At 40.9% G+C, this 23381-nt stretch overlaps 1 protein-coding gene across 2 annotated transcripts in view; it reads right to left on the reverse strand.

Moving 5' to 3' along the window:
* Window positions 1-23381, reverse strand: part of ENPP1 (ectonucleotide pyrophosphatase/phosphodiesterase 1) — a 76068-nt gene that overhangs the window by 39163 nt on the left and 13524 nt on the right. Inside the window, exons 1-5 of one of the 2 annotated variants that reach the window (XM_089332337.1) lie at window positions 5478-5542; window positions 3206-3322; window positions 2359-2484; window positions 1861-1921; window positions 100-197 (exon numbers count right to left, since the gene is read on the reverse strand). Coding sequence is in view for 1 of the 2 variants with exons in the window: in NM_001082742.2 (NP_001076211.2) it covers window positions 100-197; window positions 1861-1921; window positions 2359-2484; window positions 3206-3322; window positions 5478-5550 (475 nt within the window). In the remaining variant the exon portion in view is untranslated. 2 annotated transcript variants of the gene reach the window in all.

Below are 23381 nucleotides of genomic sequence, written 5' to 3' on the forward strand. Positions count from 1 at the left end.
ATAGTTAGGTTGTACCAGTACTTTTCCAAAAAAAGACAGCCTCTCTAGTCTATCTCACTGAAGTTGTGACGCAAAGCAGTAAACTCTGAAGTTACTCACTTAGTTTGCTAATAACAGGAAGAAGTCCACCCCAAGTGTGTAAATATTCTGCTCTGAATCCATCCAAAGAAAATAATAGTGTAGGAGGCATTTCAAATCTGGGTAATGAGAAAGAAAAAAAAAGTCTGAAGAAGCAAAAAGAAGACAAACCCAATGAAGATGCTCTCCCTCCTTGCCCAGACCAGTGAAGATTTTCCACTCTAGTCGGTCTATCACCTTGAAAAGTAACAAGCTGGGCAAGCACACTGATAGAGGATGTGTTACCTGAATTTGTATTCACAGGCATGCTTTCTTGTTTAACAGCACCCATCTATCATCAAACAGTATTTATTAGACTGCCAGACCATTTTGAGCCACCATCGAAGAAACATCATTCATGGTTCATGCCATTATAAAAGCTAGACCAAATACTACTTAAATGCAATAGGGTTTTTCCAATTTGCAGGAAAATAAATGATAATAAATAACATTTCTATTAAATTTTTACTTCCATTAATTTTTTTCTGTTTTCATTCCCATTAATTTTTTCCTGAAAAATTGACTTTCTCGTATCGTCTGTACTTGTATCTATATGCTATAGTGTATTTCTTTAAGTTTAGTATATTTAAAACATAGAAATACTTAAAATAGAAATATAAGAAATATGCACTAAGTTTAAATATACAAAGAAAGGACTCAGAGCTTGGAATGATCAAACAATGAAGTTTCACACACACACATACATACACAAATGCAGAGTTATGATGTTTTTCGCAGAAATCCAAAGATAGTGGCCAAAAACCACATATAGGACATCATCAGCAAAAGAAAATTGCTATAGATGACTGCTACGTGGCTACAGCAAAACAATCATGCTTCAGGAATTCTGTAGCTAGCACCTGGTGGCTGGCAGGGTAGTTAAGTATCACAGGAGAACCATGAAAAGATTTTCCACAGAAAGTTTACTCAGTAATTTTGTTCTTTCATCATTTAAATTTTTATTTATTTATTTATTTAACTTTATTTCAAAGACACTGGGACAGACAGACTTCCCATCACTGGTTACTTTCTGAATGTGCAACATCTGTGGCTGAGTTGGGATGAAGCCAGGATCTTGGAACTCAATCTGGATGTCCCACATGGGTGGCAGAGACCTGTGCATTTGAGCTGTCACCTGCTGCCTCCCAAGGTGCACATTGGCGAGAAGCTAGAATCTGAAGTGAATCCAGGACTTAAACTAGGCACTCTGAAATGGGATGAGGGCATTCTAAATAGAGATTTAACTGCTATACCAAATGCCAGCCTTCAGGCAGTAATTTAAAATCTAACATAAATACTTATTTGCCTTTTCAACTCTACCCTTTCCCACCTTACATATATACATGGAAGCAACCCCAATTTCTACTAACTGATATCTACTACATAGCATCCTTGGGAGACCCTACAGAATCAGGTGCACACAGTGTCCATGTTCTATATCTGCATAATACCATTTCTATTTAATGAACAGAAAAGAACTAAAGTGACTTAGTGGGCTTTTAGGTGAACGTACTGGTGTAATGACTTCCAGAATAACAAATATTCATGGCCGCCTTTTTTTCCACCAGATTCTAAAGTAAGGGTCACAACTGCAGTCATATAATATTACCAGTGCCAAGCAGATCTGGATAAAAATAATGTTTAATGAACCAGTGATTATTATGTTTCTATTCTAAACTTGGAAAAAGAAACAAAAGGTGTTTCTAAAAAGGAAAAGATTAATACGTCAGGATAGAATCTTACCCTTCTGGACACTGAGGCTCGTTTATGTTCTCACATGTTTCTTCCACCCAGCTTTTCTCACCTAAAATATTTTCAAGAAACAAAATGAGTTAAACATACTTAATAAGGACGATAACTGTGATGCTTGTGAGACACACAAAAACAAAGCAATCTTCGTTAACAGGTATGTAGACAACATAGGGATGACGCTAGAGAAGTCTAATGAATCAAGGAGCTCGTTCTGTTTCAGAAAGGGTGTTAGCTAACGAGAGGAAGGAAAAAGCGATGTCTCACTACAAGACTAAACTGCACCACAGTCAGCCCTAGGTCTCCACAGGTTCTGTGTCCACGGATTCAACCAATTGTGGATCAAAACACGAAAGCATTTCATCTGTACTGAACATGTGCTGGTTTTTTTCTTGTTGTTATTCCCAAAGCAAAACACCCATGTAAAACTCAGCCAGGACTCTGGAAGGTGCCAGGCTGCTGCAGAACCCAGGGAGCCCAGGGAACACTGACCTTGACACACAGCGCTATAGTTGATGCAGCAGTCGCCACGCTCCTTACAGTCGTCGGAACAGGCACACAGGCTTCTGGACAACCTTTTCTCACCGCACCTGAATTTGTTGCAAGTCCATATGCGTTCTAGAAACAAATAGCAACAAAATGTGTCTTATGGTTCAAAGGCAATGCAATCTAAAGGAACTCAGAATTGTCTTCTGGAGTAGAATCTGCCACCACTGCAGTCACTCGGAACTAACAGAAATAAAACATGCAGGCACCAACTGTTGTTATGTCACTAAAAAGCCAGAACTGTATCATTTTTAAAAGGTGGACAGTCATAATTATTATTATACAACTCATACGTAGAACTCAGCATCCTCAAAATTTAATCTAAATGTGACTCATTCCTGTTTCAGTATTATTCCATGTCATAAGTCAGGAAGTCCAAATCAGAGAAAAATTTCATATTCTGATAGTTTTATTTTAAAGTGTAGGTATGTAACCAAGAACATTTGCTTTAACAGGCCCATACTGAAAATATCTATATAGGTCAGGCAGCCTTTTTTTTTTTTTTCAGGCAGCCTTTTAAAACTTAATTTAAATGCAATTGACACTACAAAAGTTTTCAGTATACATTAAATATATGCAAATTTTTGTTATCCACTAAATGTTTAGCAAGGTAAATTAGGTGAAATAGTTTCTGTACAGAACTGTTGAAACACAAAGGCCAATGTTAAAATAGGTGCATATGCTAAATTAAGACTCATATGAATAAGGAAATCACATGCCTAAAAGACACAGAACTTTGCTTTGATCTGAGATTAATGCCCATGATGCCATCTTTTTCCCTGCACATGTTCACCTGGTTCTATACACGTCTCCTGGTAATCTAGACAGCAGTTTCCAAGGTCAACGCAGGCCACATCACAGCGACAGTTCCCGAAAGTTCTCTCAAAACAGCGACCTTTGCAACTTTTAACTAAAAATGTTGAACAACAAGTTAGATATTTCTAATAATTATAACTGCAAAGCAGTATCAGTGAATAAACCTAAGTTATATATATCAGATTCAAATACTGCTTAGAAAACACAGATAAGGTAACAATATTACCCAAGAATCCTTTCACACACACACACACACACACACAGGGACCCCAACAGAAAATAATCTTATGCACAAAGATGGCCAATGTTTTTTCTAGACACAGAAAACTTGTTTATTTTATTTATCACAAGCTCTTCTGGATCAGATAAGACTTAAATACCCATGATGTGATAAACAAAAGTCACACTAAGGGCTTATTCTGAATATTTATGTTATGAAAAAGTCAGCTTAAGCAGGAATGAATTTGCTAAAATCCAGAAATATGGGAAAAGTCTTTATAAAGTGTTTATCTAGAAGTATTTCAGAAAGAGAAAGAACATCTAATATACCTCCCTTTCTGTCTGGTAGAAAGTAATAGTATGTGTGCAGAGAACAGGTTCACCAGCACCCTGTCATCCCAAACACCCATTTCACCTGGAGATCCGGTCCAGCTCCCTCCAAAAGCCTTCCCAACTCCCCAGCCTAGGCCCAATTTCTTTTTCTCAAGCTCTTATAAAACCTGGTCCTTCCCTCCAAGCCACTCAGTTGTAACACGGTTCCTTGGTTAACATCCTGGTCTCACACCAGACTACCAATTCCCAAAGAACAAACAGCCCAGCGTACAGTGTCTCTAGCCCTAGCAGATGCTTGACGCAGAGTTGGAACTAATCAGCTTTTGCTATATCGTCAAACAGCCGATACAGAAGAAAATACTTTTCATTAAAAACAACAATTTATTGCTGAAATTCTTTGCTAGATACCTTGAGTGAAAATTAGGATGTTGGGAAACAGGAGGGGAAAAAAAGTCAAGTAAGGGACATTCAACCAAAAAGGAGAATAATCTTAGTTCTTGACTTCTCTGGTCTTCTGAACCAACAAGATACTTCCATGGAATTGAACTCTCATTTGACACTGAGAAATTAGAAAGTTTAAAAGGAGATATAATAATAACAATCATTAGGTCAGAAATAGTAACTTTCCTGGCCCAAAGCTGGGAAAACTATTGCAATAAAAGCTATTATTTGAAGTTTATTAATATATATCTCATAAATTATAAAAATATATCTTATATACTATATTGAGTGCATATTAAAATCACTATTTTCAATCCTTTATTTTTACTTTTACAAGACCATCAATCTCAGTGAATTAATTCCTGTTGAATGATAACACAATAAATACTAAAGTCTACAGCTTCTTTCTTTAGTTAAACTTAGAAACATTTGCTCTAAGTAGTTTGCTAACTAAACACATATAATTACCACATTGCATTCATTTTGGCAATACATGATAGCTTAACAATCATGAAAATGTTTTAAATGAGGAATAGTATAATTATACAATAGTTTAATAGGATAAAAACATTAACTTTCTAAAACTGACTTCCCAAGGAAAACTGTTGATGATTTTATGGGAGTAAAAAAAAACAAAAACAAAAACAAAAACCTACCTCGGAGACAAAATAATGATTACTATAATTTACTGTATTCAGTTTGGTTATTTGTATAAATCTTGTTAGGACAGGATAGAGATCTGCACTTGATATGAAGAAAAAATACACAGAAACTTTATAATGGAACCATTGCTTTGAAACCACCGATGTCTGCAGCGTTAAAAACATTCAGAGCACATAATGATGAATTTCTGATTGTCCAGAGCCTAACTGGTTAGGTGGTAACCCCGAGGGCAGCTTCAGAACTAACTCCTTAAGGGGTAAGTATCCCAGGAGTCCTTGGAGGAAGCCAGAGAGCAAGAGCTCCAGGCACACAGCTCCAAACCTGTGTGTTTCTTTTATTATCTACTGATTTTATATTGCTTGGGGTTTTTTGTTGTTGTTGTTGTAGCCCCTCTTCCTTGTTTTGGAAATAAAGGTTTGCAAGTAAATAAAACTGTATATGGCTAAAACAGTACAAGCGCTTCAATAAGAAGGCACAAGCCAGCATGAAATTTGAAATAACTACAGGGTACCCACAGCATTAGGTGACTTAACTCAATCACATTCTGAATAAGGCACACTCACTCACACATACACAGAGAGAGTACTAATTACCTTCTTTAGCACAGCTTGGTTTCAGCCCAAATATACAACCAAGAATTGTTGTTAACACACATACCGATAATACCTAGGGGGAAAGGGAAGAAAGAAAACAAGATAATTTCAAAATCCTTTTATTTCTCCAACTGTTGCTAAACGTGCTGGTGCTTCTCTGGTCCTCATGCATGTGTTGGTCATATGGCCGTGTTCACTTTTTGAAAATTCAAACTCTACATTTGTAATTTATATACTATTTTTGAAAGTATGTTCTACTTCAACACAAAGTTGACTTAAATGTCAGCAAACGATTCTGTACACCCAAAGTTAATGCATCAGTAATTACCCAATTATGATAAGGGGATTAGGAAAAAATTCTAACAATTTAAAGACAGGAAAATCTACTTAGAGACTTTTGAGACCCAATTTCCTATGTGTTAATGCATTACAGACAGGATGAATATGAGAACATTACAAGTATATGACTCTTACCAAGTAACTACACAGGCCTAAACATAATATCCTCACATGCACTATGACAGCTTGAGTAAATGACCACTTAGCTGACTACGTCCAGAGCCCAAATGCTGGCACAAACTAGATGTGTGATTTGGCATGATCATTTAAGCTTTCCAGACATTAGTTTCATTCATCTATAAAAGACTGGACTACATGGATTTCCCATAAATTTCCTATATACAAATTTAGGAACATAGTGATACTTCCTATTCTACCCTCTCTCCCACCCTTCTTCCTCCTCCATCTCTTATTCCCATCTTTATTTTTTCCTAACATCTATTTTCATTTAACTTTATACATATAAGATTAATCCTACACTAAGTAAAGACTTCAACAAATAGTATTAAAAAAAACTGTTCCTCAACAGTCGAGACAAGAGCTATTGAAAATCACATCTTGGGGCCGGCGTTGTGGCAGAGCGGATTAACGCCCTCATCTGAAGTGCCAGCATCCTGTATGGGCGCCGGTTCTAGTTCCAGCTGCTCCTCTTCTGATCCAGCTCTCTGCTATGGCCTGGGAAAGCCATAAAAGATGGCCCAAGTCTTTGGGCTCCTGCACCTGTGTGGGGGACCTGGAAGAAGCTCTTGGCTCCTGGATTCAGATCGGCGCAGCTTCAGCCGTTGTGGCCAATTGGGGAGTGAACCGTCATGGAAGACCACTCTTTCTCTCTGCCTCTCCTCTCTGTGTAACTCTGACTTTCAAATAAATAAATCTTTTTTCTAAAAAAAAAAAAAAAAAGAAATGCATGAAGTTTGTATACCTTAAAGGGCTTCTAGGTTAAAAAAAACAATATATTGAAAATAAATAGTGAGATATAGTATGCCATTGAGATCCACAAAAATAAAATTTATTGGTTTTGCATGTAAAAAACAGAAACAATCAAAAAACATAAATTATACATAAAACTAAAATTTCATTTCTCTATAAAACTTACCTAGGATAGTTAAAATAATATATATCATCTCCTCCATCATATAACTGAGTGAGAATCTTTCTGTTGCCTTGGGAAATTGTTTTATTCCTTTCTAAGCTTAGAACAGTTTCCAGTCTTAACCTTTGCAATTTCAATATCATAAAATATCTCCAAGAGTTCCTTTTATGTGAAGTTTTGTGCCAGTGTCACTTCCTCTGGGAATCTTCATCCTTTTTCTCACAAGCACGCCCCTCCTCTATGAGAAATTTACCTTCACCAGGTTCCTCTGGTTTCATAGCCAGAGTCTACTGAACCAGGGCAGCATCAGAATTCCCACAGTTAACTATTCCATAACTCCATTCACATTCAACTGGGATTTTACTTTAAGCATTGTCACTTTTATTTTCTTCACTGTATTTTCATTCTTTAAAACCAATTCCCTTTTACAAACATCCATTTTTACTTAGTGTTACATGGAATTACCTACAGGAGACAAAGCAGCAACATAGCTACATGCTCTGCTGTATGTACATGAGTCAACTAAAAGATATACAATGGCCAGTCATTGCCAGACTTTTAAAGAAGTTATGTGATTGGTCACCAACCATATTTCACACCTGCTTTTTACACAGTGATTTGCAGACTGACGAGTTAGCAGCAATGTTTGTATTTTATGCTATTACTCACAGTTAGTATGGCCTGGTAACTGAAATCTGAACTATATAGTTAAGGGGCTGGTGTTAATTAAACTGTGGTAATCAAAATTGTTGGAGAATCATGCAAAGCTACCAATGCCTCTGCTCTCACAATTGGGTAATACAGCTATCTTAGGATGTTTATTTTAAAATTACTTGCATTCATAAAACAAACCAGAAACAAGCTAAGATCACTTTAAGGAAACTGATTTAATAAACCATGTTTTACCCATATAATGAAACAGTCTGAAAGAGCCTCAGAGACAGGTGTGTGAGAAGGCTGAAAGTAACACACACACACACACACACACACACGCACAGCTGAGGTATGGCTCGAGGAAGCTGGAAGCACCTGGTGAAGAACTGTTTCAATATTGATTGTGAATAAACAGTTAAATTTTAACTACTGGTCTAAAATACACATGGTATTTACAGCTATTTATCTTCCTGTTAAACAGAACACACATGCTGATTTTTCAAAAATCACCTTCTTCATTGTTAAAAGGAAGGCACTTGGATTTACCTTTAAAAGATAATGCATAAAATGGAATTGAAACAAAAGTATGACAATAATCATTTCTCACTTTCAGTCACATCCATAAAGATTAAATTAACAATACCTCCTACACTGTTACAAAACAACCAATCAAAAAAGTCTTCTATGGGAAATGTTTTGTCAATGATTTTCAGGGCAGAGAAATACAATTCAGTTAGAATTCTCTTCACTAAGTAGTTTAATGCAAAGTGGCAAAATAAAAATCCACCATCCATTTTTATCTCTATAATAATGTGGATGTTTTTATAAATTGGTATTTTCTCTTTAAGATTTATTTATTTATTTTGACAGGCAGAGTGGACAGTGAGAGAGAGAGAGACAGAGAGAAAGGTCTTCCTTTGCCGTTGGTTCACCTTCCAATGGCCGCTGCGGCCAGCACGCTGCGGCCGGCGCACCAAGCTGATCCGATGGCAGGATCCAAGTGCTTCTCCTGGTCTCCCATGGGGTGCAGAGCCCAAGGACTTGGGCCATCCTCCACTGCACTCCCTGGCCACAGCAGAGAGCTGGCCTGAAAGAGGGGCAACCAGGACAGAATCCAGCGCCCCGACCAGGACTAGAACCTGGTGTGCTGGCACCGCAAGGCGGAGGATTAGCCTAGTGAGCCGCGTCGACAGCCCAAGATTTATTTATTTATTTGAAAATCAGAGTTACACAGAGAGAGGAGAGCCGGAGCGGGGGGAGGGGTCTTCCATCTGCTGCTTCATACCCAAGATGACAACAGCCAGAGCTGCGCCGATCCGAAGCCAGGAGCAGGAACTTCCTCAGGGTCTCCCACAGGGGTCCAGGGGCCCAAGGACTTGAGCCATCTTCCACTGCTTTCCCAGGCCACAGCAGAGAGCTGGGTCAGAAGTGGAGCAGCTGGAACATGAACCAGCGCCCATATGGGATGCTGGCAGTGCAGGCGTTGGCTTTCCCTGCTACACCACAGTGCCAGCCCCAATTTGATATTTTCTTAGAAACTACAGAAAAAATATTTTACCTCAGAAAACATGCATCTGGGAGATAACCAGTAAAAGCAGCATTGTTGGAATGTTTTGCCTCTCTGTTCAAAGAATATTGATTTGAAGTCTCCTGTTCTTCGGCTAAGTCCCTAAATCACTAGGTCTTTCGTAGAGCTTTTATAAGCCATAAGAAATAGGTACTTTAAAAAACAGTTATAATACGTTAATATTAATATCATGCATTTTATCAAACATTCATTTAAATATGAGTGCTTACTATGCACAGTCCCTGTGCAAAAACCCAGAAATACAAAGAAAGCAACTCCCATCCTTACAAAGAGTCACTAGGGGCCAGCGCCGTGGCTCACTAGGCTAATCCTCCGCCTGCGGCGCCAGCACCCCGGGTTCTAGTCCCGTTTGGGACGCTGGGTTCTAGTCCCAGTTGCTCCTCTTGTAGTCCAGCTCTCTGCTGTGGCCCTGGAGGGCAGTGGAGGATGGCCCAAGTGCTTGGGCCCTGCACCCGCATGGGAGACTGGGAGGAAGCACCTGGCTCCTGGCTTCGGATCGGCGCAGCACCAGCTGTGGCGGCCATTAGGGGATGAACCAACGGAAGGAAAACCTTTCTGTCTCTCTCACTGTCTATAACTCTCTCTGTCTCTCTCTCTCTCTCACTGTCTAACTCTGCCTATCAAAAAAACAAAAACAAAACAAAAACAAAACAAAAAAAAAAACAAAGGATCACTAGGTGGGAGGGTGAATTAACCCAGTTTAAGGAATCCAAGCTCCAGAGAGTACTGGAGCACTGGGCCTGGACCACAGAGTTAATAAGCCGCAGTTGGCAAGATCTGAAATCAGGCAGGGAGCTTGCAAAGCAAAGGAGGCAAGAGAGGGTCCAGGAGAGGCCAAAGGGGAACAGAGGCCTCAAGGCAACCAGTAGGGGGCTGCTTAGGCATTCAGCTTTGGAAGGGACACATCTGGATTGAGAGATTCTAAAAAGATTTTTGGCAACACTGTAGGAAGCCGTGGTACAAGGCCAAAGGGGAAATGAGGGCTTGGACCTGCCTGCCTCCCTTCTCCCAGGAGGTGCTCTGGGCTCCTCTCAGTCTTTGCTCACCCCCTGGTTACTGCAGACCGGACCAACCCTGCTCCATGAGATCTGCTTTGGCTGCCTCTGACTAGACGAGGCATGGATTTATTGACTCATTTCTGTATTTATTTATTCATTTCTATATTTCCCACATCTAGCAGGTGTTTTGCACATGGTCAAGTTTCAACAACTAATTACTGAAGTGAAAACAAGCAAGCTGAGATGTAATTAAACACGATTTGGAGAAGCACACAGATCTCCCAACTTTCCTCATCAGAGCTGACGAAGTCTGTTTCAGTGCTTCTGTGTCTACTTTATATAAGAAACACACACAGTAAGTACAAGAAAGCTTTATCAGGAAATGGTAGAAGCTAGTTTGGTATCTAAACGTGACGATGGAACAGAAATGCTGGTGAATTACTTGACCAGATGGCCTCACAATCCAATGACCTTGGCCCAAAAGCCGCCTGCTCTCTGCAAACATTTCTGTGAGAACGCTGAGCAGCGCTGCACTTGGCTCTTTGGGGGATTTCTCTTCCTCAAAGATGGGGATTAGCTCCTGATCAGTCAACCCAGTGCCAAGAAACTTCTCCAGGAGGTTCAAAAATACATTCCTGAAGAACTGGTAAGCATTACGCAGTCCAAAGCTGAAGTGAGATCCTTTCTAAAGGGAAGTTCCTCGGTCTGCTTCAGCAGACTTGTCCTCTCAGCCACGCAAGTCACTGGAGTTCTGTTTGACTTATCTGAAGAAGATCCTCTTCAAATGCAGTGAAACTTTAAACGAAGCAATTTACATAAGTGGTCCCAAGAAAGCAGGGAAGAGACATCAAGCACTGACCCAGCACAGCAGGGCAAACCTCCCACTTCCTCTCCCAGCAAAATGAAGTTGACTTTCACCCAGTGGAACAGCTTCAGATTCAAAGGCAAGAAGGTTCAAATTCATTTATTCCTCATTTAACAAATGTTTCTGAAGACCCTGTGACATGTGAGGAACTTATTTGGGGCTGGTTCACATCAGTGCTCTCGCAAGTCTTGCATTCTGGGGACTTTAGATAGACAGTCACCAGCTATGAGGCCTGCAAGTGTTTCACATCCTCATTAAGCCTTACTGTTTTTTTAATCTAGAAAGGATCCACTTCACAAAGTTAGCAGGAGCCCTGGAACAAATGCACAGAAAATGCCTCAATGGATAACTAAGATCCAAAGGTATTCAACAAATGACCAGTCCTACTAGGAATATTCAACTCTCCAAGAGGACTGGGCCACCCAGACGTCTTACAGGGGGACAATATAGTCTTCCCAGTGTCTAAAACTACAAAATATTCTTTATGTTTCTTGCAAAAAAAATGCCATAAACTAGTACATTAATTTTTCTCTCCCATCTTCCCCTCTCCCTCTTTTCAAAATCTCTAATAATCTGTTTTCAGTTGAAGACCATTCAGTGGCAATGAAAATCTATCCATGGGGTCAGTGCTGTGGCCCAGCAGGTTAATGCCCTGGCCTGAAGCACCAGTATCCCATATGGGCTCCAGCTCCACATCCAATCTAGCTCTCTGCTGTGGCCTGGGAGGGCAGTGGAAGATGGCCCAGGTCCTTGGGCCCCTGCACCCGTGTGGGAGACCCAGAGGAAGCTCCCGGCTTCAGATTGGTGCAGCTCCTGCCATTGCGGCCATCTGGGGAGTGAACCAGCAGATGGAAGACCTCTCTCTCTGCCTCTCCTTCTCTCTCTGTGTAACTCTTTCAAATAAATAAATAAATCTTTAAAAAAAAAAGAAAGAAAGAAAATCTATCCAAAAGATGTAATAGTGAGAAGAAAATCAAAATATTATTTTGCTGGTAACAATGCTATGAGACACTTTGATCCTATCTATACAGCAGCTCTGTATCCCATGCTGTGAGAAGGAAGACACAAGTACAGACCAACTGCTGTAGCACAGATTTCTAAAGATTTATCCCCGCACTCTTAATAAAGCTTAGCCTGAGACTTATCTAAGCATTTTGTATACAAAAAGCTATAGAAAATTCCTAAAACAAATACCTTAACATATACATAGCCTTGGGCCAGAAACTAATCAGAAGGCTAAAGGTGATGTGGGACACTGTGGTGGTTTGCCTTGCCTCTGCACAGATCCATCCATGGGAGGCAGGACTTGTCACAGCCTGCTCAAGCTCAGCTGCTACGCCACTGTAGGATCTCTGTGTCAGTTCCAAGCAAGCTAAGATCACAGTCTCAGTGCTCTTCCTGAGCGAAACTCCTACTTCCATGGAGAAAAAGAATCCCTGCTCTATGAATGCCAGCACACCACTTTCCATAAACATGAGAGGGAAAAGTTGGCATTAAAATCATATTCGGTACACAACTGTAAGAACAAGAGGAAAAGTCAGGAGCAGGCCAAGTTAAAAAGACTTTACCAAAGTGGATTTTAGCAGTGAATAAAGAGAACTATATTGACATTGAAAAACCATATACCCGTTGTGGGGGGTCTTCATGTCCCTGTTTTTGTGTTCACCTCGCATACCTGGGTCCAACACCTGGCTCCCGCTTGACTCCAGCTTCCTGCTAATGCAGAACCTCACAGGCAGCATGGATGCTCAAGGGATTACATTCCTGCCACCCAGGTAAGCAACCTGTATTGAGTTCCTGGCTCCCAGCCTCAGCCTCGCCCAGCCCCAGCCCAGCCACTGAACCAGCAGATGGGAGTTCTCCTTTGTCTCTTTCTTTTTCTACTTATTTGAGAGATAGACAAAGAAATAAAAATTTTAAAGAAATAAAGAATGGAAGAAAAGTCAGAAGGAGGTAGAGGAGTTCTGTGATTGAACACCAATCAAAACCACAATGAGATATCACCTCCCCCATTGTCAGAATGGCTGTTATCAAAAAAAAAAAAAAAAAGTAACAAATGCTGGTGTGAATGCAGAGAAAGGGGAACTCTTACACACTGTTGGTGGGAATGTAAATTAGTGTAGCCACTGTGGAAAACAGTATGAAAATTTATATTTTTAGATTTAAAAATTTATATTTTTATATTAAAAAAAAAACAGAAAGTGAACTGTCATTGGAACCAGCAATGGGTATATACTGGGTATGTATACCAAAGACAGGAACTCATTGTATCAAAGAGATAACTGCTGGGGTGCCAACCCTATGGCACAGTGGGCTAATCTGCCAACTGAAATGCTGGCATCCCATACAGATTTATTTATTTATTTGAAAGTCAGAATCACACAGAGAGAGAAAGAGAGGCAGAGAGAGAGGTCTTCCATCCTCTGGTTTACTCCCCAGTCGGCCACAATGGCCAGAGCTGCAAGAGCTGCGTCAATCTGAAGCCAGGAGCTTGTTCCAGGTCTCCGGTGGGTGCAGTGGCCCAAGGTTTGGGCCACCTTCTACTACTTTCCCAGTCCATAGTAGAGAGCTGGATTGGAAATGGAGCAGCCAGGTCTCGAACCGGTGCCCATATGGATGCTGGCACTGCAGGCAGCGGCTTTACCCACTACACCACAGCGCCGGCCCCTCTATTTCCTTTCCAGCTCCCTGCTAATGTGCCTGGGAGAGCAATGGAAGATGGCCCTGCCCACCCATGTGAGAGACCCAGATGGAGCTCCTGGCTCCTGGTTTTGTCCTGGACCAGCCTTGGCTGTTGTGGCCATTTGGGGAATGAACCACCAGACAGAAGCTCATTCTCTCTCTCATTCTGTCTCTCCTTGCCTCCATCCTTCCTTCTCTCAATCACTCCACCTTTCAAATAAATAAAATAAATATTAAACAGAGAGACATACCTGCCCTACCATGTTTATAGTACTATTGTGTACAACACCCAAAATATGGAATCAACCAAGGTGTCCACATCACATGAATGGATAAAGAAAATGTGGCATATACACAATAGAATACTATTCATCTATAAAAAGAATGAAATCCTTCATCTGCAGCAAAATAGATGGAACTGGAGGACATCACATTGAGTGAAATAAGCTAGACACTATAAGACAAATACTGTTCTCCCTTATATGTGGGAGATAAAAGCAAAAAATAAATAAACTTAATATGAACACAGAATGCTGATTTCTAGAGATGGTAGGCAGGAATGAGAAGGATAAATGAAGTCCGGGTTAAAAAAAAAGTAGGGGAAGCTGGGTGTGATTCATTAATTATCACAAAGATACTAACAAGATATGTTAATATAGGAACTGGGGTGAGAGGATATGGGAAATCTTTGGTTTACTGCCTCACAATTTCTGTTTTGTGCATTTAAAATTATTCTGAAATAAAATGCTAATAAATAAAGAAATAAATACTGGTGCCTTTAAATGTTCCTCTTGTGTCACTTAGGGGCTCTGAGCTTTTAACTTTTTCCCAATGGAGAAACAAAGATAAAATGCAGGTATATCTTTTTTAACTTTCAAATACAGCACTATACACTTGAAAAAGAACCCAATGTCCTCAACCTAATATAAATCAAGTTAGGAGTTACTATAAGAGAAAACACAGTCTAAAAATGGTTATTTTGAATAGTCATAGTACAGGATTTGGTTAACCTAGCCTCTTAGATAAAACTATGATTCCTCTCTAAAGTAAGCAGTTCCAAAAAGATTTTGGCACCTTTGACAGTCATTCCATGTTTCCCTAGTTTTCAACGAATTATCCTATTAAATAAGCATTTTAAGAAAAGAGTCAAGGAAAATGTATATCAATGATAGGGGAGCTTCTCATGATAATTGTAAAATAATTTTTAAGGAGGATAGGTTAAAATTAAAAACCAAATTGAAGACTAGCTTAAGAAAGCAAAAACATGACTACTATTTCACTAATTAAGCTGTATGGGGATTATTAAAATTCTAGCCATTTTCAGTTAGAAATATAAATATGGCAAAATTATGGCCATAATCACTAAGGGACCAGTAACTCTCAAGCTTTTATTTCTGAATGAAGAAATGGATTACATGTAGAGCTTTGTGACACTGAAAATGTCATCATCTGTAGTCCCTTCATTGTCAACACAAAGTGTGGGACTGGATATTTTCTATGACCTCTCATAAATCTAAAATATCTGTGAAAATTACTTCTCCCTGACAATTGGTCCTAACTTAATTTGGCTTGTCCCAACTCTACTTCCTGTAGTCTCCTTTAGTAGAGAATATTATTCCACAGATGTAGATGCTTAAGATTCTTGGTTGAACAAAGGCCACTGGAATAAACTCTGAGGTCTGTCATGAGAAGCACCAGTCCTGGGACCTTACTTCTCCAGGCAACGTAGACAAGTGTTGAGAACACACTTGCACCACACCCTTCATTTTTGTATCCTTTCCTGGGACCCTGCAAGTCCTCCTAGTTTATCTAGGGCAGCTATTCTCAATTCCTATCACACTCCTTTATTTTGGTTTCAGTGAGTAAGATGCATTTTCAAAGAAGAAAATAACCTATACTTATAACTTCTGCCTCAGTGTGCACATCACTTCTCCAAGATCTCACTGAGTGCTTTCACAGACCACTGTTCTCTGAAATTAAAGGCCAAAGAACAAAATGCCCACTTGAGGCTGGTGCCGCGGCTCAATAGGCTAATCCTCCCCCTGTGGCACTGGCACCCCAGGTTCTAGTCCCGGTTGAGGCACCGATTCTGTCCTGGTTGCTCCTCTTCCAGTCCAGCTCTCTGCTATGGCCCGGGAGTGCAGTGGAGGATGGCCCAAGTGCTTGGGCCCTGCACCCACATGGGAGACCAGGAGAAGCACCTGGCTCCTGCCTTCGGATCAGCACAGTGCGCCCACTGCAGCGTGCCAGCCACAGTGGCCACTGGAGGGTGAACCAACGGTAAAAGGAAGAGCTTTCTCTCTGTCTCTCTCTCTCACTGTCCACTCTGCCTGTCAAAAACAAACAAACAAAAAAACAAAATGCCCACTTGATGGAACAAAGTAATGGTTTCACTCAGCTTTGATGTCCACCCGCACTCCATGACATGTAGCTACTCACTGAATCCTGAGACACAAGTACCCCAACAAGGCCAGTGACTGAAATACTGCACTGCAAAGCAGTGATAACAACTACAGGCGAACTCCTCAGATACAATCTCCTGTATATGTTGGTGATAACCACAAATAGCTAATATCAAGGAGTAATCACAAAATTATTCAGTAGCAACACTTCTATTCTTGGTTTGATGGTTCATTTCATTGTTTCTGTCTTCAATAGCACAGTTGGTAGAGTAAAATGCTTTCTGTGGCTTTAAAAAGAAAAAAAGATTTGTTTGACAGAGAGAAAGGTCTTCCATCTGCTGGTTCACTCCCTAGATGGTCACATTAGCCAGGGCTGGACCAGGCGGAATCCAGGAGCCAGGAGCTTCTACTAGGTCTCACACGAAGGTAGCAGGGGTCTAAGCTCTTTGTCCATCTTCTACTGCTTTTCCAGGCCATGAGCAGGGATCTAGATTGGAAGTAGAGCAGACGGGTCTCGAACGAGCACCTATTTGGAATGCTGGCACAGCAAGGAGCGCCTCTACCCACTATGCCACAGCACTGGCTCCATGTCTTTTTATATATATATTCTTCTAATTCACTTCAGCTCCTTAAGAAAAACAATCTAGTAAGAGATCTTAAGGGAAGTGTCTAATAAATGGAGTTTCTAGCTCTTGTCTTACAACAAAATAAAATGACAGATGGGAGCAAATATTTAAAGATATAAGTGAAATCACTAGAAACAAATACATTCATAATGTTGGGGTGGCAGACATCTTTACAATCATGGCTCAAATCCATAAATTACAACGAACTCAGTCAGGGTCTCTCACGTGGATGGCAGGGACCCAAGTACTTGAGCCCTCAACTGCTGCCTCCCTGGATCGAAAGCAAAGCTGGACTAGACCACAAGCATTGTAATATGGGATGCAGACACCCCAAGTGGCACTTAACTACTGTGCCAGATGCCTGCCCATTACTTTTAAGTCAGGGTAGGCATTTACCTTAGCAGTTAAGATACTGGTTAAGACACCTACACGCTATATTGGAGTGCCTGGGTTTAACTCCTGGCTTCACATGCAGCTCCTGCTCCTGATTCCAGTTTCCTGCTACTACATATCCTGGGAGGCAGCAGTTGATGGCGCAAGTAATTGGGTTCTTGCCACCCATTTGGGAGATGTGGATTGAGTTCCCAATTCTAGCTTTTGGAAGTATTTGGAGAATAATCCAGCAGAGGGGCATGTCCTCTCTCTTTCTCTCTCTCTGCCTCTCAAATAAATATTTTTAATTATATATATATATTGAATTTATGTGCATGCAAACTAAAAACCAATGAGTCCCTTTTCTATCCAATGAAACTGACAGATGTTAAAAAGAATGATAATTGCAGGTACCAGCCAGGATGTGAGGAAAAACAGGCATACACTGTCTTCACAGAATTGGAAGTTCCTTCCTAAAAGATCATCAAATGAATCTATGTAAACTCAAAGCGTGCATATTTTCTTCTTGTACAATTCCAATTCTACTAATTTATCAGATGGAAATATTCACATAAGTATACAAACATATGAACACTGTTTGTATACTGGTAACATTGTGCTACAACACATTGTTTGTATATTTCTGTTCACAAATAATGAAGTAAATACTATGGTAAATCAAATAATAAAACATCATCCAACTATTTTTAATTATTTAAATCCAACATGAATTTAAAAAGAAAAAGGTTTATTTTATTTATTTGAAAGGCATAGTAACCAAGGGAGGGGGAGAGATCTTCCATCCGCTGGTTCAGTTCCCAAATGCCCTCAAACAGTCAAAGCTGGGCCAGGCCAAAGACTCCACTGGGGTCTCCCACATGGGAGGCAGGGACCACAAGCACTTGGGCCATCTTCTACTGCTTTCCCGGGTGCATTAGGGATCTGGATCAGAAGCAAAGCAGCTGCGATCTGAACTACTCCTATAAGGATGCTGCCACTGCAGACCGTGGTTGAAACCACTGCGTCACAACACCAGCCCTGCAACATTTGCTCTTGAAGTCTTCAGCCCATAGGTAAGCAGTTACTCTTACACAGAAGAAACCATTCTTTGAGGAAGCCCAAACCATTCCATGCACAGAGACCACACAGGGATGCCCTGGGACCACATTAAGAGAGAGAGGCCTGGCCATCCCCTCGATGTTCCATCCCCTGCTGTTCCAACTCCAATCACCATCTGACTACAGCTGCCTGAAAAACCCTGGGCTGCACCTATAAAATCAAGCCTTTCCCAAATTCCTGACTCATCAAAACCCACAAGAAATTTTTGAGTCTGCAGAGATAATAACCAGATGCTGAACATTATTAAGTGGGAGCAGTGAATTTGTTGAAGTAAGTAACAGCATAGGATTAAAATCCAAAATATAATACAAAGATCAATGACTCTATACTGATATAAAAACGATTGAATAAACGGAGAGATGGGTGAGAATAGACAAATCTCCAGTTAGATTGTAAATAATCTTGGTAGATACTCCAGCACCATCAAGAAGTAGATTATTACTCTCGGCCCCTTAAGTGTGGACTGAGCATAGTGACTTTCTTCCAAAGCTAGGAGATGGAAAACGGACAAAAAAGGGTATCTTTGAAGAAGAAAGCTGAACAAGACTACTTTAGGTAGGCAATCAAGATTCACATCATCAGTGGTAAGTCTTGTTAATATTATATAGTATTAATGTGATGTGTTGAGAACAGCACTTTACCTCCAGTCTGCCTCCCAAAAATACACCATCCAGGTCCAACCACCAAAAAAAAATATCAGACAAATTTTCACTGAGGAACATTTCACAAAATACATGACTCATACACTTCAAAACTGTCAAGGTCATCAAAATGAAGGAAAGTCTGAAAATGTTGCCAAGAAGAACTTAAGGCGACATGACAACTAAATGTAACATGGTGTTCCTGGATAGGATACTAGAACAACAAATGGAAAATGAAGAAGTCTAAATAAAGGAAGTTAAAATACAGGACTGACTTTATCTAATAAGAATCAATACCAATGTTTGTTCATTAGTTCTAATAAATGTGCCAGGCTAATGCTGGCCATTAATGATACAGGGACTAGGTGAGGGGTATATGGAAACTGTGCTAGCAAATCTAAAACTATTCTAAAGCTGAACTGACATTGAAAAGAAACCATGCATGAATTCATATTCTCCACAAAATTTCCATTGCTTAAAAATTTGGGTCTGTTTTCTTTTTTTAAAATGCATCTACACACATAAACTCACATGTGTATATAATTGAGAAATTATTCTATATGCAATATCCTCTCATCTTTTTTACAGGTAATGCTACTTCATAAATATTTTATCAATAAAACTTTTAAATATACGAAGGTAGATCTAGTAAACAATAGATGGTATGGTTAAGCAAAAAAGCGAGCTGCACTTTCGCTTCAGCAATGTATGACTTTTTAGAAGGGACCCTGTGGATTCACTCTGCTTTCATTTCCATTTCTTGCCTGTGAGTCAGCTGCCGGGACTCCCTTTCAGGAATGAAGGAATTGTTCCGCCTCCACTGCCCTCAGCTCAGCTGCTGGGAGTGGTTCCCCTCAGGGATTGCCTCAGCTAAAGAAGCCACATTGCCCAAGGTCGCACCCTTTTCTCCTGTTCCCTCCTGGACTAGCCTAAGGGGCCCCAACATGCGGGTGGAGCCTCCATTGAGCATTGCATCCATTGAGCAATGGATCACAGCCCACCATGATTTTCTACACAGCCCTATGCTGTTCCTTTCCCTCTCCCTTGTACAAGTGCTCATCTCTACAGCACACACATACAATCCCGGGCATGCTAGTTCCCCAGTTCCAAGTCTGTTTCCCAAGAAACTCAAACTGCAACACTGCCTTTCTCCCAGTGCGCTAATTTGGAATAATGATCTTGGCTATCTACATCTCTCAGGCGCCCTGACTCTAGGCATCAGGCCATTATAAGTCAGGGATAAACAATGACAGAAGATTGGAGGAGGGGTGGGCAATGAAAACGAGATCAACTAATTCTGCCCTGATCTTCCCACTTCTGACAGGACCCCTGCAGCGGCTGCATCCCTCAAGGGTCCCAGCACCCGAGCTTTGGTTTCAGCACCTTTCCCTTTCTTTGCCAGCGGTAGCAGCTTCCTTCTGTTACTCTTCTCTGGGTGGTTGCATTTCCCCCACAACTCCCTGTTTGGCTTGCAGTCTTTCCAAAACTTTTGTAATTTGTCTCCTATATTAAATCATCCTAATTAAATTACCACATATGACTCTGGTTTTGCTGATTGGACCTGACATAGATAGATAGGTAAATAGATAAATGATAATGACAGATAGTAATAAATCCCAAGGTGCAAAGTTAATATAGGCAAAGAACTCCGTTTTGAGCATTCATGTTTTTTGTAATTCTTGTTTCCTAGATGCAAAAAAAAATTTTTAATTAGACTTACTTCAGCTGGATTTCAAGCACTTTAAGAACAAACAATGCCCTGGCACAGGCACTGTGTTGCAAAGCCAGTTTGAGTCTTTGCTGTTCTACTTCCTAGTGAGCTCACTACTAATGCACTAGGAAGACAGTGGAAGATGGCCCAAGTACTTGGGTCTCTCCTGTCACCATGTTGGAGACCAAGATGGAGTTCCTGGCTCCTGGCTCTTGCCTCTTGTCTCCTGGCTTTAGCCTAGATCAGTCCTGACTGTTGTAGCCATGAGGGCAGTGAACAAGCAGATGGAAGATCTCTCTCTCTCTCCCTCTCCCTCTCCCTCTCTCTCCCCCACCCCTGCTTCTGTCACTCTGCCTTTCAAACAAATAAATAAATCTTTTTTTTTTTTTGACAGGCAGAGTAGATAGTGAGAGAGAGAGAGACAGAGAGAAAAGTCTTCCTTTTGCCGTTGGTTCACCCTCCAATGGCCGCCACGGCTGGCGCGCTACAGCCGGCGCACCACGCTGATCCGAAGGCAGGAGCCAGGTACTTCTCCTGGTCTCCCATGGGGTGCAGGGCCCAAGCACTTGGGCCATCCTCCACTGCCTTCCCGGGTCACAGCAGAGAGCTGGCCTGGAAGAGGGGCAACCAGGACAGAATCCAGCGCCCCGACCCGGACTAGAATCCGGTGTGCCGGCGCCGCTAGGTGGAGGATTAGCCTATTGAGCCGCAGCGCCGGCCTTAAATCTTTTCTTATTGTCCCTAAAACCCTAAAAATTGTTTGTCTCTTTCAAGATAAATAGGGCTTATTAAATAATAGTATTAAATGACTTTAGGGGAAAATGTTTAAATTTAATTAAGCTTATAAGTTATGAAAAGGAGGAAAAGTAGTCCATATAAGGAACAGGACAGCCCTTACTCTCAGGCACAGGACAAACTAGATGGACTGAAAGATAAAAGCCTTATGGGTCTTATCCAAACACACTGTTTTTCTGCCAAGGCAGGTATCTTGCCCATACATGCAGTAGTAAAGTCACAGATGAGAAACAAAAAGTGGAAAGAACAGCAAGTACAATTAAGTACACCTGATTTGTTTCTGTGTTGTTTTTTTTTTTCTGTCTGAAATAATTTTTGGAATTAGAGTACCTTGTTTTTATTCTTGAAAAATGTGTTCAGTGGAAACCAACAAAAGGACTACTTTATAGAAGGTTTTAGGTTTTAGTAGTTCTTCCTAGGAAAAGGAAAGGAAATGGAGTAACACAGAAATACAAACAATTGTTCCTTGCATGAGGAATCTTACAATTACATAAGAACGGTCACAACTTAACCATCCTAATTTATTTTGGTCTTTTTAGTAAATAGTTCTTGAAAAGGGGCTACGTTCATCTTCATTTTCACTAGCTGAAGAACTAAAAAGTTAAACTAAAAAGTTATGAGACAGTCATTATGTGCTATCTGCAGAAGTTTTTAAAGTAATAAAAATGCCCAATGCATCTGCTGTCTGAGACCGTAGTGGCTACAATCACATCTTCTGCTGTGTACGTGCAATGTGGCTCATGTGAGAGAGGAACTGAATTTTTATCTTGATGTTAACTTAAAATTTGATCCAAATAATCACATTGCCTACTGGTTACCATATTGAAGCAAACCATCTAGACAAACGAAAATGTAACTGGAAAGAGAAAATTGTTGAAGGAAAAATAAGACAGCATGCTCTGTCTATGCCCGCTCTCATGCTCCCTTTAATTTCTTCCTGCCACTAAAATGCAAATGGTCTTTCCAAAATCAGATATTGCCCTGTCACTAGAACAAAAACAAGACAAACAAAAAGATTTTAGTGATATCCAATTGCTATTAAAACGAATGGCAAAATCCCTCAGCCAGTCCGCCAGGCCCTGGGTGGAGCAAGCCCCTGCCAGGCCCTGGGTGGAGCTGGCCCCTGCCAGTGTTCCCAGCCTCCTGCTCAGTTCATAACACACCATTCAGCCCTGCACTGTAGTCGCCCTGACCTTCTCCCAGTCCAGGGTGCACCATGTCCCATCCCACCCACGGGCCCTGATCCATGCCACTTCCTCCCTTCCAATCCTCTTCTGCACGTCCGTTATTTCCAAAGGCACTCATTCTTTGATCTCCATGATTGGAACAGTTTCCCTCTCTTGTCTCTCTCATAGCCTTGTGTATAGCTTCTAGGTAGCACTTGACACAGCAGCCTACTTGAGATCTTCTTCTGTGATTCAATGACAACTATCTGGTCCCATGGGGCTGGACCGTGAGAACAGAGGAGTAAGTCTTTTCCTGTGACCCTTCAGCCCCCAGCCTCTTGCACAGGGATATTCACACAGTAGAAACTCTAAACATCTGCTGAATAAGTTACAGACCATACCAATGACAATAATAAACCTTATCTAGTATCTGTTGTCTATCAAGCACTTGTGTAACTAGTTTATACACATAAATTCATTTGATCCTGAAAACAAACCCATGATGTAGCAACTATTATTCCCAACAGACAGGTGAGGTGACTAAGACTCAGGAGAGTTAATGAACTTGCCAGAGGCTACACAGCAGTGATTGGCAAAGACAGACTCTCTACCCCAGCAGTCTTACTCCAGAGTCTGGTCCTTAACCACTGAGCACTATGACCCCTGTGATTAAATGGCAATTGAGTGGCTTGGGGACAGGAGACATGGGGCCAAAGAACAGCTAAGGGATCTTTCATGTTGGATCCAATGGAACACCTGGTGTTGGTTAGGAAAAGGGTGGTGAAAAGACCACTTCTGGGGTAGAGAACAGAAGTAATCTGTCTACAGTATTTCTAGGGCAGTACCAGTAGAA

Source organism: Oryctolagus cuniculus, chromosome 5 (assembly GCF_051225735.1).
Source record: "Oryctolagus cuniculus isolate XC-2025 breed Fujian yellow rabbit chromosome 5, ASM5122573v1, whole genome shotgun sequence".
Taxonomy (NCBI): Eukaryota; Metazoa; Chordata; class Mammalia; order Lagomorpha; family Leporidae; genus Oryctolagus; species Oryctolagus cuniculus.